At 42.3% G+C, this 14,031-nt stretch overlaps 1 protein-coding gene across 2 annotated transcripts; it reads right to left on the reverse strand.

Annotated features, from left to right (window-relative positions):
• Positions 1-668: 668 nt before the first annotated feature.
• Positions 669-10,723, reverse strand: depdc4 (DEP domain containing 4). 2 transcript variants are annotated; one of them, XM_079494295.1, is made up of 9 exons: positions 10,525-10,723; positions 8,405-8,834; positions 7,481-7,632; positions 6,145-6,343; positions 4,960-5,210; positions 4,329-4,471; positions 3,467-3,592; positions 2,674-2,752; positions 669-2,206 (listed from the first exon to the last, which is right to left on the reverse strand). In XM_079494295.1, exons 1-9 carry the CDS (start codon positions 10,631-10,633, stop codon positions 2,007-2,009), a joined length of 1,689 nt encoding a protein of 562 aa, XP_079350421.1. In that variant the 5' UTR covers positions 10,634-10,723; the 3' UTR covers positions 669-2,006. The 2 variants fall into 2 exon arrangements, with proteins under 2 accessions (XP_079350421.1, XP_079350420.1); XM_079494294.1 differs by lacking the exon at positions 10,525-10,723 and adding an exon at positions 10,201-10,479.
• Between the last annotated feature and the right edge of the window lie 3,308 nt (positions 10,724-14,031).

The raw sequence follows: 14,031 nt of genomic DNA on the forward strand, positions 1-14,031 counted from the left end.
ATCAGTCAACAGAAAAAAGTTTAGGTATTTTTGATGAATATATCATGGTTAAAATAGAGTTTTAAGTTATAATGGGTTTGTATAGGAAGGGGGCAGCTAAAATGAATATCAAATATCTAATTACTGAATGAAGCAACTTAAGAACTGCCCGGGGTGTTCACATAAGCCTGAGTAGACGTTAAAATGACCAAAAGTTTTTTTGAAAGTGAAATATTCCTTTAAGAGTTTACTTTAAGACATGCAAATCCCTTGACTCCTTCAAGACCGCTCTCAAAGGGCACCTGCCACCTACAGACACCCCGTAAAATCTGAATCCCCCACCCACCACCTTTTTCCCCTCACTGAGTGCGAGTTTTCTTTTCCCTTTTAACCTCCTTATGATTTCCTGTTCTTTGGCTATAGAAGTGTATATTTATAAATCTCTAAATGTTATGAATTGAACAAGGTGGACCGGACCCTCTGTAGTGCTTTATTGGGTCATCCACTCACTGTTAAGTTTTTTGTATTGAGTTGTCCTTGAAATGTACTGCAATTCTGCAAACTGTTAATAAATACTTCAATCAAACCACTCCACAAGCTCTGTGAGCTTGTAGAGCACCTATATTCACTATTTGTCAGTCCTCCTAATTTAATGGAGCCTATTTAAATAATTGAGTCTTTGAAACATATGAACATCAAACTTAATTTTATTTCTAAACAAGTAAGGCATGTTCCAACATCATAAAGTGCATCCTAAGTGATATTTAACAAGCCGTAATGTATTTCTTTTAAGGTTTTTTTAAACCTTCTGTGTAGGCTGAAGGTATGCCATTCCAATGCATTAGCCTAATTTCAAGTATAGGTTAAACAAATTACTCTGTCCAGAACTACTGTTATGAATCAATACAAAAATAAAATAGAAATTACACACTTCCATCATTTAAAAAACCCGTAAATTCAAGAGAAATTACATAATTCCAACCCAGCTGTGTTTACAAACACATGGCTGAATTCATTGTAATCATCTCTAAAAATGTCCTACTCCACCTCAGACAGAAATAAATTAGATTCAATTCCAACATTCACCAACATTAGTGCTACATAATAACAGACCAGTATTTCCCCTTAGTAAGCAAACTTTAGAATTAGGACAAAATACAAATTCTCCTATATTAATGATAAATTCAATTTGATATGCATTGAAATATTTCTTGAAAAAGCTACATTGCCTGTTTCTGAAACAAAATTGTACGATCATGCTTTTCAAATATTCATCTCAGAAGACAAACGTGTCTTCTCCGCACATACAAAGAATCAGACTTCTCACTCAGGCCCCTTTTCCACTGGAGTTGAACCGGTTCAGTTCTTTTTTTCCCCCCGAACCAGTTCAGTGTCTCCACTGAAAATGAATTAGTTCAGAATCCTAACCACTTCTGCGAAACTAGCTCCTCCCCCTACACACTTCCACTCGGTTTGAGCATAGATATATAAATAATAGAGACGGCACCGAAATTCCCCTCCCATCGAGTGGCCACGGCCGTCTTGAGTGACAGGCACGCTGGCCCTGCAGTGCTGCTCTTACTAGAAGCAGGCAGCGCTGTTGCAGATCGCACCAGTGGAATTGTGTAGAGCGAGTGGCGAGGAGCCCCTTTCAAAAAAGGGCCTAAAAGTTGGTTCGGAACTTAAAAATGGTCATGCGGTTCTGTGAAAGCACCATGGTTCCAATAATCCAGAACGGAACCAGTTCTAGAACCAACCATTTAGGTGGATAAGGGGCTACAATGTTGTCTAACCTTTCTATAAAGCTGAGCACTTAGTGACCACCGTTCCCAAGTCAGGTGAGCAGGAACAGAATTTGACCATTATTCCTGATGCCGCTACAATTAGGAAGCAGAACAAAATTATTTGGGCTATTATGTACCGGTACACAAGATGTAACAAAGAAAGTTGTTTGAACTTAAGGTTAAGCGAACCGGTAACAAATTAGTTTAATGCCTTAAACTTTCTGATCTGTGCTATGGTTTAGATTAGAAGATGCTGGAGAAGTGCTGCAGGAAAACCACGGGGTGGTGTTTCTGGAACTCTTTGACTAGCCTCTTCTTCTCCTTGACGGGCATGCTGTCGTTCAGTGTGATGTCACAGAGAAGCTGCTTGAGATGCTCCAGGGTGGTAGCCTCCCGCTGGTCCTCGTACTGCTGGGCTGTCACCTGCTGGCAGAAGGTGAACGCTGCAACACAAGGGTGAAAGTTATTATTATAGTTGAGCATTTTTCATTCCATTTTCATTTCATTTCAATGTTATTATTTTCGATTTTCAGTTTAATTTTAATTTAATTAAATTTGCTAGATGAATTTCGTTTTAAATGATTGCACTGGTGAGCCGGGCTCCAAGAGTTCCTATGCATGCATTTGTGAAAATGGCAAATAGTCTATTCTTCTCTTCTCTTGTATTTCTTTTTAATTGTATGGTAGTCAGGGCGAGATTCAACAACGTCAGATAAAAGGTTCAACCCAAACCCGGGGATGTGTGTATGCCACGATGTGCACACTTAAGACTTTATTATACTGCAACTGGCAATACAGACCCCATAGCTTGTTACAAAAATATTAATAACCAGTTTAAATGTGCGATATACCAACCCTACTGAAGATGAAGATGCATGAGAATTCAAGTCTGTCAAGTCTTGTGACCTACTTGCAATGGAATCGTGGTCTCTCCCTTGTTGCATTGTCTGCAATGTCTTCCTCACTGCTTCAACCAGACATGTAGGAGTCTGCAGCCATTACAGGTAGACAGTGAAAGTGAAAAGCATAAATAAGTTGAAGATTTTTAATGCCAAGGGGTGAGGAGGAGAAAAATGATATCACAACAAATGACTCTCCAAACATATGTAGGACACACAATACCAACGTGGGAACCAAATGTCAACACGAGCAGTAGGTTTTACATTCCCAAAAGAAACCAGGACACTGCGGTCTGCGAGTGCTCTGGTTAAGGCAGTGTGTATCTCTGGTTCCTCTAAAACTCCAGTGTACATGCTCTTTGGTCAGCCAATCACTTGATTGGTTGAGCCAAATCTAGCGCATTGAAAATGGTTATAGATGGTCGTCGTTCTCAGTTGAAACCAACAATAAGTCACTCAGATCTACTCATGTACTTAATTATTTGCCTATATCTAATCAGATCTACGTTCTTTTTAACCAATTTCAAGATTCTGCACTTTTCTTTTTCCAAATTATTTACAAAACAACTGTATTTGCCGGTCTAGGACTCTTCCAAATTGGGATCGAACTGGCATCGTTCAGGCTCTAATCAGGACTATAATGCCAGTAGATAACTCTCTACAATAGTCAAGGTTTCCGCCCAGGCTGACCTCTAATTGTGCTAGCATTGTTTTCAATTATCCATTGAATGAAGCAGACTTGTTTTCTTCCATATTGTGACTTTAAAATTGCAATTAACCGATTTTAAAAGGTGTAGAACAGACCTTGAAGAGTTGCGTGTGGTTGTCCATGACAAACTTCACCAGGGTTTCGCCCTGGGCTCGGGTCAGCTCATTGTTCTGGACAATGGCCTTCTGGAAGGTACGGATGACCAAAGCCCGGTTGTCCATCTGACAGATAACAGTGAGTCAATAGGTAATACAAAAATTCAGAAAACCTTGAAAATAAATATTTTACACCACAGGCCCAAACTTGAACACTTTGAAATGTTGGATTTTTCAGGATTATCCGTTGCTAACGAATTCTGCAGGCTATTAAACACCTACAAGAACTCTAAGAACAGGATTTGCACCAAACTCCGCGTTTGCCCCTCCATTTATCTTTCTGTACAAATCACAGCAAACAATCATCGCTGTTGTTGGCAGAAATCTTGTAATATACATATTATTATTTATATATTTTTCATAAATTATTCTGAACTTTGAATGCAAAAGTAGCAAAAATAACCAGTCTACGATCTTGAAGATTGGCTATTTTTATTATTATAGTCCTATGTCATGCCCCAAATTAGGGACACCAGGTTGAATTAATGGTAAATAATAGCTAAATTGAATCCATTGAAACAAAGGTTATTTGTTCCCCATTCCCTGAAAAGTTACTGTACATACAAGGTTTAGGTTTCCACCCAACAGCAACGATATAATGTGTCTCTTTCTGCTCCTAGAAGCAGTTGTGCTGTGTGTGGCGTGCGTGTGTGGTTTTCCAAGATGTGGAATATTAAATGTCAGTGGTTGCATGTGCAAAGCCTTTCCAATGTTTCCATAGTCTACTACAATTTAGAAATACGTTGTTGCTGTATATAGTGTAAGGCTGTGTTTACAGGTGAGAGGCTGGTGCAGGGGTTACCTGTTTATGCAGACGACAGGCCTCTGGGTGAGCTGCTGTGGCCATGAAGACTAGGAGTCTACGCAGCTCATCTCTGGCACTGGCATCTAGTAGCCGCAGACACAGCTGAGATGCCCTGATCGCTTCCCCCATCTTATTGGCATCTGTAGAGAAGCAAGCAGCAAGAAGTCAAGGGCAAGATAGTGGATACACCCATACCCCGAGGACACTTCTTCCTAGACTCTTCTCCCTCCTGGCTGCCAAGCTGTGAACCTAACCTCTTCAAACGCTACTTCACCCCATTGCACTTCTTTCTTTGTATAATTTTTGTTGGCTATTTCGATAGATACTAGTTACTATGCAGATGTGGTTACTTGTTCAAATACAGTATGTTGTATATTATTTACATAGCATTTTGTTTTTAGACACATTTATTTACTTGACCTTTTACCTTGCCGTGAGTTGAATAGGATTCATGAACTGTATGAACTGTGTGTGTGTGTGTGTGTGTGTGTGTGTGGTAACCATAATAATTGAATCGTCCCCACTTCAATACTAACTGGAGAGACTTGTTTTGCATGTCTTTCCTCCTCTCCATTTTCACACAAAACAAAAGTCAAACTGTAAGTAGTAAACCCTTTTCAAGTCTCACCCAACAGATCCAGTATGGCGATGTGCACGTCCAGATAGCGTCCCGAGAGCAGCGGTGTCTTCTCCTGTCCGCCGTAGTGCTTGGCCATGATGTCAAACAGCAGCCTCTTGTGTCTGCAGGTCACCTCTTGGTCTCCCTCCGAGGCTGTGGTGGCGCCGCCCTGTTGGCGGAGCTGCTCTCCTGCCACCACGATCAGTTGATCTGGGAACAGCTCCAGGCAGTCTGCGGCTGCCGACAGCCACCCATCCAGCCTGAGGAAAACAAAGCCATCAAAATTGTAACCAAAAATGTATATTAGTCGCACGCTATTTTTGAGCCCCTCCTATACACAGCTTTTGTCCAACGTCTCATATTTGCCATTGACAATGAAAGGAGAAATTAGGTAAAATGCCCATCAAATATGACGTAAATTTGTGGCAACACAAACATTAAATGCCATTGACAATGAAGGGAAAATTTACGTCATATGTGTAGACGAGCAAATCGGCTAACAAATCACATAAATTCAGTTGTTCATGAGATGATGTATGATGATGTATAATGATAAGTGCGCCCCTCACTTCACACAGGTGTGATTTTTAAGGGGTGCTAGCCCCTTCTATAAACAGCTTGTCCCCACACATCTAAATATTTGCCATTGACAATGACAGGTCAAATGTCCTCTAAATCTTGTTCCCGCCCGTCTCAATATTTGCCATTGACAATGAACGGAGAAATGACGTCAGAATTTCGCTAAATATGACATAAATTAAACCTCAAAACATTAAACGCCATTGACATTGAAGGTAAAACTTACGTCATATGTAAACGATCAAATCGGCTAACCAATCACATGTTGGTGGGAGCACTTGGCCAATAAGGGACCACCTTACAGTACTGTATGTACCTTATGTAGCAATGTCAAATGTCCGCTAACATAAATTGAGGTACGATGACAAGAGCGCCCCTCATTTCACACGAGTGATTTTTTTAATAGCCAAAAATATAGTTGGAATTATTATATACGCCCATAAAGGAAACAATGGTGTCCGAACGAAGGACGAGAATTTTACGTCTTAGTGTCTGAGCAAATAGGCATAGTGTCTATTTCACGTCATGATGATGTAGGATGAGCGCCCCTCACTTAACACGGGTGTGATTTTTTTATTTTACGACACTGATCAATGAGTCAACTGGAGCACTGACTGGGGTAAACTGAGGCTCTGGGGCAGCTCTCTGTCCAGACAGGTGTTGGAGATGACCAGGTCGGGATGGATGGACCCCAGGGGGCCACCGCATACAGCCTGGGATCTGGCTGGGGAGGTCAGGATGCAGTCCAGCACTGGAAGCTCCACTATCTGCAACAACTGGAGAAGAGTCTGCTGTCTCCAAACTGCATCCACCACTATGGAGAGACAACAGCAATGTGAACTTGTGATGAGAGAGATGTTGAAATAGTGCAAGGCGGCACACACATATATATATATATATATATATATATATATATATATATATATATATATATATATGTCATAGAAGTGTCAAAACACAGAACCTCTTTCTTATTGAGCTGGTGGTTCTGTGCTTTGACATTTCTAACATTAGCAAGTACACAGCCCACGTGCGTGTGGAAACAGGGGTAAATGGTGCATTAATATAGCGCCTTTATCCAAGGCGCTTTACATAGAATTAGATGTGCATTACATTCACCCATTCATACACCGATGGCGGCGGAAACCATGCAAGGCACCACCCAGCACATCAGGAGCAATTCGGGGGTTCAGTGTCTTGCTCAAGGACACTTCGACACTAATTCGAACTGGCAACCTTGTGGTTTCCATCCGGCCACTCTACCCCTGACCCACCGCCGCCCCAAGTATGTATTTTCAGCTCTAACAGAAAATACATTTTCAGGTGGGTGGTCAATCTTCAGGCAATCAGGAGAAAGTACCCATTTATCAGATTAAATTTTAGTTTTTTAGTGTTACAGTTTGTGTCATCATCACTTCAAATTTCCTGTGTTTATCCTGTCTCCTGTGTGAGTTCTCTCTCCTGATTGGACCACATTGATATCTTGACCTGACAAAGCTTTTTCTGTTTAATCAAGAGCTGGAGCTGGCAATGAGTCCTATCAGAATATATAGTTATAAAATGATCCCTTCCTCTCCCTTTAACCTTTTACTTTGTGGGTTTTTGTGGGGGTGGGAAGGTGGATCATAAATGCCATGCATCTTGTGAATGTGTGGATGGATGAGGATTACAAATATTGAATGTGTGGTGGGTGGGTACACTGGGTAGTGGTGCAGTTATACTCTGTGTTGTGTAGCTCTCTGTGCATTCTTTTTCCCTTGTTGTCCACTTTCAACCTGGAATCTCTAATTTTGGGGCATTTCACAATAGGTGAATATGTTCAAAATAGCAGATATATAAGCTGATTAAGCTCACGACATGTCTGAATGCAATGCATTGCGAGCTCATAGATCTGCATTTAAAAAGACTTAAGTTATCACTGGTAAAGTCTCCAAGGCTGGATGAATCTTACCAGCTTTAGAGAGGAAGGTGTAGGAGGACGAGGCTGAGGTGAGACGTGGGGGCAGGGAAGGATGCAGATTAATTGTCTTCAGGAGCCTCTCGACCCTCCTGTCTGAAGGCCCTACTGCAAGGGGATTAGATATGGTCCGCAGCTCATTTAACCTAGGCACAAAACATGGAAGGAGGCAATATACTGTACATGAATACATTCACATGTGCGTATGTGTACGGTTGCCATCAAACACACCATGTTGCATTATAAATGTGCACCATACCCTACCCACGATCAATGCGCTACAGTTGGTACAGAGCAGAGGCAAACGATGTGTGTTGTTGCGTCTTGTGGTCAATGGTTTGAAATGGCAATAAGCCTAGGTCCGATACCCAGGACGAGATTTTTCGTGCAGACATGGCTGCGTTTTATTAGGGCAGGGAGGCTTTAGGGATAGCTTGTAGAAATGGTGTAATGGCACCGAATCAGGAGTCACAAGGAAAACGTTCTCAAAGATATTTTAAAAGTAAAACAATAAATAAAAGTGGAAATAGCACATCTACAAGCTCATAATGTGCCACGATGCCATGTGTTATGAGTTGCTATTTTCACCAGATTGTTGGGTCTGATCGATGACAATCCCACCAATTACCCATGTTTTGACCGTTATCTTGTCAAAAACAACCGATTTGAAAAACGTAGATCTGATTTAAAAATTCTAAACTGTTACATTATAAATAGCCGCTCATAGATCTGCCATTTTTGAAACATTCTTAAGACTTTTGAAAATGTTCACCTACAACGACATGCCAAATGACCACAGCAGGTGGCAGGTAGAGGGTTAGAAACCAGGAGGCATCGGCTGCATAATTGCCCATAACAATGTTGTGAAAACAGTCAAATAGCCGATATCAATATACCGTAGAAATACATTTGACCTACCTGGACACTCTCTTGTTCTTCCTCCTATCCCGCTCCCCGGGCACCATGTTTTCAGTGTCAGCGCTACCACAGGCACTGGTGGCGGAGCCCGGCAACGCGTTGCAGTCCACGAAACGGTAGAGGCTGGAGCTGCTGTCCTCGAAGGCCACCTCTTTGTCTCGGCGGAACAGCTTGGTGCCGACCGGCTCAAACACCTTGGCCTCCATCAGCGCCTGGCACAGCCGAGTGGCCTTCAGGCGAGACACCTCGCTGGTGCAGAACACCACGTTCTGCATCAGGTGGCTGAGGACGGCGTCCACCGCGTCCGAGCCCGCGAAGCACTCGGCGTGAACACGCAGGTGTCTCCTGCGACGCCGCACCTCCACCTGGGTCTGGAGGGCCTGGATGATGTTCTGCCACAGCTGGGTCGCTCGGAAGGGGCCCGCAAATCCTGACAGGCGAGACATGCGCACACGCACACACACACACACACACACACACACACACAATGTATTGTTCAAAATCAATGGCTGTGTCTCATTTGGAGGCTTTACAATACAAAAAATAAACTAACAAATTGCCAAAAGCAAAACAAGTGTCTCTCTACAGCAGTGGTTCCCAAACTTCAAGGACCCCCAAATTGACACCAATTAGCCCACGGACCCCCATTTGAAAATATATGCCAGGGACCCCCATTATAAGAGAAGATTTTTGCAGCTCTAGCAGTGATTCTCAACCAGTTTAATTGGGGACCCCCAGTTTGACATGCATTAGTTTACGGACCCCCATTTAATGGCATTTCTATCTCTGGGACACCCAATTTATATTGTAAAATCAATGTTAGTTTAACTCTGAGAGTGTACAAATGGATAATGGTCCATTTTGTTCCAAACTATCATTTAGCTGGGGACCCCCTGGAACTCCCTCAGGTACACCTGGGGGTCCCCGGACCCCACTTTGGGAACCACTGCTCTACAGTGAAGCCTTAAAGGAGTCCAATGTTGGCGAATGGCAAATATCCATGGGGAGAGAGTTCCAGAGGGCAGGGGCTGCCACACTGAAAGCTCTATCGCAGAGGGTCCGCTTTTTGCTGTGACGGACGGTGAGGGCTCTGAGGAGCCCCAAGTTAGAGGACCTCAGATTCCACTCTGGGGTGTAATCCTTGAGGAGTTCTGACCGTTTTGTCAAAAAGAGGCTACATGAAATGAGAAAACCTAGAAAGGTGCCATTGATCATGTATTACACTGTGTTTACCTTGCTTACTGTAAGACACTCTAGTCTGACTCTGGATTAAGAGTGTTTGCTAAATGCCTAAATTGTAAACTGATCATCATGTGACTAGTTGCCATGGTTATCAAGGCCTCCAAAACTAGTCTCTCACAGTCACAGCAGATGAACTGACTGGGGAAGTAACCCAGATGGCCTTGTGATGTGCAGCCAAGGAACCACTTGAACGTATTACTGATAGTAATGAATTATTATGAACAATATTAACTGCATTTCCTTTGGATAGTATAAATAACATTTCAAATACAGGTTCAATAGTCATATATATATTTTTAGTTGACGATTGTAACTGTCAGTCTGTCATACAATTTACAAATGAGAATGAATAATAGATTTAATTCAAACTAATTGTGTTGTGGAATGTGGAGTATATTTGCCTTTTTACACTTTGCAAGAAAAACAAATGAACAAGACAATATATGAAACACACATGTCTTAAATATGTAACACACATTTCTGACAGGGACAACATGTACAGGGACATGTTGTTGGCGCACAACAGCGACAAACAGCCTTATCTTGAACCTTACCCTGTCTGCCATGTTTTGATGGGTTTATTTTTAGACAGGGGGTTAGCCCCTCCTCACTCGGTCATTTGGTTTGAATAGAGGTTAACTGGTTTGCACAATATTCATACTATACTATAATAAGCTGACGTTACATTTGGACATGAGCGTCATGTGAACCATGGCTAGGAAGGACTTTCACTTCACACAATGATGGCTAGCGACAAGTTACAACACTCACTGCATGATCGAATAAAGAAGCTGTTGCCCGTTTAGCATTTCATTTAATTGCTTCAATTAAACCCCAAAACGCAGTGAAATACACGTTCTATACTGTACTGTACGAACCAGGAGGAGCATTTTCATGAAAACTCCGAGTTTGACTGTTCAACCTTCTGAAGCGAGGAGTCAAATCCACCGCCATCACAACCAAATAATAATGAGGATATGACGTCATGTATGGAGTTCTTCTACTTCTTCTTTTTGCTTCCGGCAGGCTGTACACTGGAAAGTGTAATGCTGCCCTCCACAGGCGATGGGTATACTTTTCCCTACACTTTTGAATAAAGATCAGTGGAGTGGAGAAAATCCAAGACTTGTTCTTCCAACATTCTGGAAGTTTGCCTGTGGTGTAAAAATAGACTTAAAGGAGAATACTTCGAGGCCCTGGTCTGCCAATTCCACAAACGTCTGCTGTCTCTCATTCCTGTAATTCTCACCTCCTGCCTCCTGCATTATGTGCAAATTCTAAACAGGTGGTACACATGGGTGGGTGATGGTCAACGAGCACTTCCAAACTCCAGCAGAAATCATCTGCAAGGAATGAATTTCTAATCCAGAAGGAACGCGTCATGACTGATACTCTCCTTAGATGTGAGGATGGATGTCCAGTAGGACCAGACACGTGCTGGCCATTGGGAAATTCGGGACAACTCCCGAACGGCCGGTCCAGTCCAGGCCAGTCTGGGCCAGCCGTTAAAATAATAATAATAATAATTACATATATATATAATAATCATATATTTTATTTCAAAGATACACAATTATCTTTTATCAAGCCTATATAATCATGTTGCTTTGTGACATAATGCCTCAGCCATCCTGGCTTTAGCCTGTCAGTGTCACACACAGTACACACTCCACACGGCCGGCCGAGGCAGACTAATTAACTATAGCCTACGGCCTACAGCTGTGGGTAGATGATTTTCCCATGGTTGTCTCATCACTTGGTTTGATCAAGCTAGAATTTCTGGAATTTGTTTTCCGAGCTACTAAAAAAATCTCTTTTGTGTAAAACAATGCAGCACTGTCTTCTGTGGCAGGTATTACATGACATCCATGGACAATGATTTTAGGTCACTGTAGGTGACCTAAAGTCCAAGTAGAAGGTGTGTGTGTGTGTGTGTGTGTGTGTGTGTGTGTGTGTGTGTGTGTGATTTAAGTACTCTGGTTTATAATAAATACATTTTATCATTATTATGAGGAGGTGGTTGACTTGGAGGAGGAGGAGGTGGTCTTGGATGAGGAGAAGAACGGTGCAGCATTTGTATTATATTGCTTTCTTTATGTCATTGTGTTAGAATGTAGCACAATGTTACTTGCAGTACAGTATCCGAGTGTGAACTGTGCAAAAAGTGAAATATAACCAATATTTGATTGAACCAATCATACTTTTCACCTTAAGATGGAGTGTGACTTAGTGATTTTCCCATGGTTGTCTCATCACTTGGTTTGATCAAGCTATAATTTCTGGACTTTGTGTCCTGAGCTACTAAAAAAAATCCCTTTTGTGTAAAACAATGCAGCACTGTCTTCTGTGGCAGGTATAAACATGACATCCATGGACAATGATTTTAGGTCACTGTAGGACCTAAAGTTACCTAAAATGCGCCCACACGCCCTTGATTCGTCTGTGTTTCGTTTCGCTGGCACGCAGCCTTTGGCCGCGCGCCTAGAGGGCCTCCGCACCGCCACATCCCGGGCTGAATTATGGGCCCAGCACATCCCTGAGTAGGACAGTGGACTGTGGACAGCATTCAGACTAGTCACCAGCCAGTTATACGCCAGGTCACAGGTGTGGTTATTTAAGTTACACCACCACCCACACAGTTCTTATGTGTTAGAAGTGTTTGAGCTGTTTTCAACAACTTTAGTACCCAGGTAAGCTGCCTTTTAATGAATTAATTACCATTGCTGTATTGAGATGTAGTCTTATAGTGGACAGACAGGATGTATGGATGTTGGTAATATCAGCATGCATTAATTGTTTTCCCTGCTGCACAATTCTCAGTTGGTTAGTGAATATTGCAGGGGATTCTTGACAAAGTATTTGGGATTAATATAAAAAGTAATATTGTATGCTGTCTATATAGTCATCTATTTTAATAAACTTATTATTATACCAATGCAAATGCACAGTATAGGTCAAAGTGAACCACTTTATGATAAACATTCATATTTTACATACATTAATTATACATTACTGGGTCTATAAAATCAGTAAATCACCATTGGCTAAACAAATGGGCCCCAAGTTGTACAGAGCAGGCTAATTTGATGTGTCTCCTTTCATTGTGAGTCTCAGGAGTGGTGGTGGGCAGTAACATAGTACTGTACTTATGTAAATGTAGTATGTGTACTAATTTGTATTTTTGGGAGATGATCAGCATCAGCATTCCCTTTTTTTTTTTTTTTTTTTACTGAATATCGACCGAATTGTCCTTTTGGATAACCAGTGTGAAGGAGCCAATACTGTAAAGGCTCATACATAGTCTGGATTTTCGGTGGTGGGGTGACCACCGAACTACAACATGACGTCACGAGCCGCGGTGAAGAGCAAACCACCGCCACCGCTCCAGCCCTTCTCTCTGTTTTTACTCACCACCGCTCAACATTATTTCAGCTCCGGTGGTCAGCTCACCACCGGAGCGGTGGTCACCTCACCACTGAAAATCAAGACTATGAATAGGCCTTAAGTGTCTTGAGCCAGTTATGGGCGGGTTCTCCTTGGGGGGAGGGGTTCCACACTAAGCACCAGGTGAAGTGATAAGGATCACAGGTGAAGGAGCCTAGGGAGGAATGGCTTGGCACAGGCACACAGGAGATTATACGTTTTTTACCGTTATTTACATGCATTGACAAAACTATGCTGTTTCCTGTTGGCAATATAATAAATGGGAACCTCACCCAACAGCAGTTGCACTGTTTGGACATTCATGATTTACTTGAAACGCGTTAAAACGGTTTCCCTATGCCCTGCCTAGCTGAGTGGCAAGTATGTTTGTTAGCCACCACACAAGTAAAAACCGTATAATCTCCCAAGTGTGTGCCTGTGGCAAGCCATTCCTCTGGCTCCTTCACCTGTGATCCTTATCACTTCACCTGGTGCTTAGTGTGGAACCCCTCCCCCCAAGGAGAACCCGCCCATAACTGGCTCAAGACACTTGGGCAGTGCTCCTTCACAGTGTATAATCAGATTCTGTATGAAATTGATCTATTTATGTTCTTTCTCAAAGGGTTAACCATGAGTCCTGCATCCTACCAGTGGACTCGACACGTTATCGTCAGCAGCCTGGTGCTTCTGTCACTAGGATCGTTTGTCATGTACTACAAACCCACCGACAAACCGGACTTCAACTTGAACCCGTTTAGCACGTACAAAGTCTCTCAAAAAGAAGATGCCTATCATAACATTCTGAGTATCGCTCTGGATTAAGAGTGTCTGCTAAATGCCTAAATTGTAAATTGTAGTATAGAAGGGAATATGTACAAGGTCCTAAACCCAAACAGGACCTCAGAGAAGCAGATCAGTCGACATCCTAATCGAACCACGGTCATCCAACCTAAAGATACAGA

Source organism: Electrona antarctica (assembly GCF_951216825.1).
Source record: "Electrona antarctica genome assembly, chromosome: 23".
NCBI lineage: Eukaryota > Metazoa > Chordata > Actinopteri > Myctophiformes > Myctophidae > Electrona > Electrona antarctica.

What these genes read in the sequence shown, in the direction of transcription:
- depdc4 (XM_079494295.1), bottom strand. Translation starts at nt 10,633, where the DNA reads ATGACGTCATATCCTCATTATTATTTGGTTGTGATGGCGGTGGATTTG. An exon ending in CCTGTCGTCTGCATAAACAG is followed by an intron (nt 3,593 to 4,328) that starts GTAACCCCTGCA and finishes GTTATCTGTCAG; the next exon opens with ATGGACAACCGGGCTTTGGT. An exon ending in AGACCACGATTCCATTGCAA is followed by an intron (nt 2,207 to 2,673) that starts GTAGGTCACAAG and finishes CTTGTGTTGCAG; the next exon opens with CGTTCACCTTCTGCCAGCAG.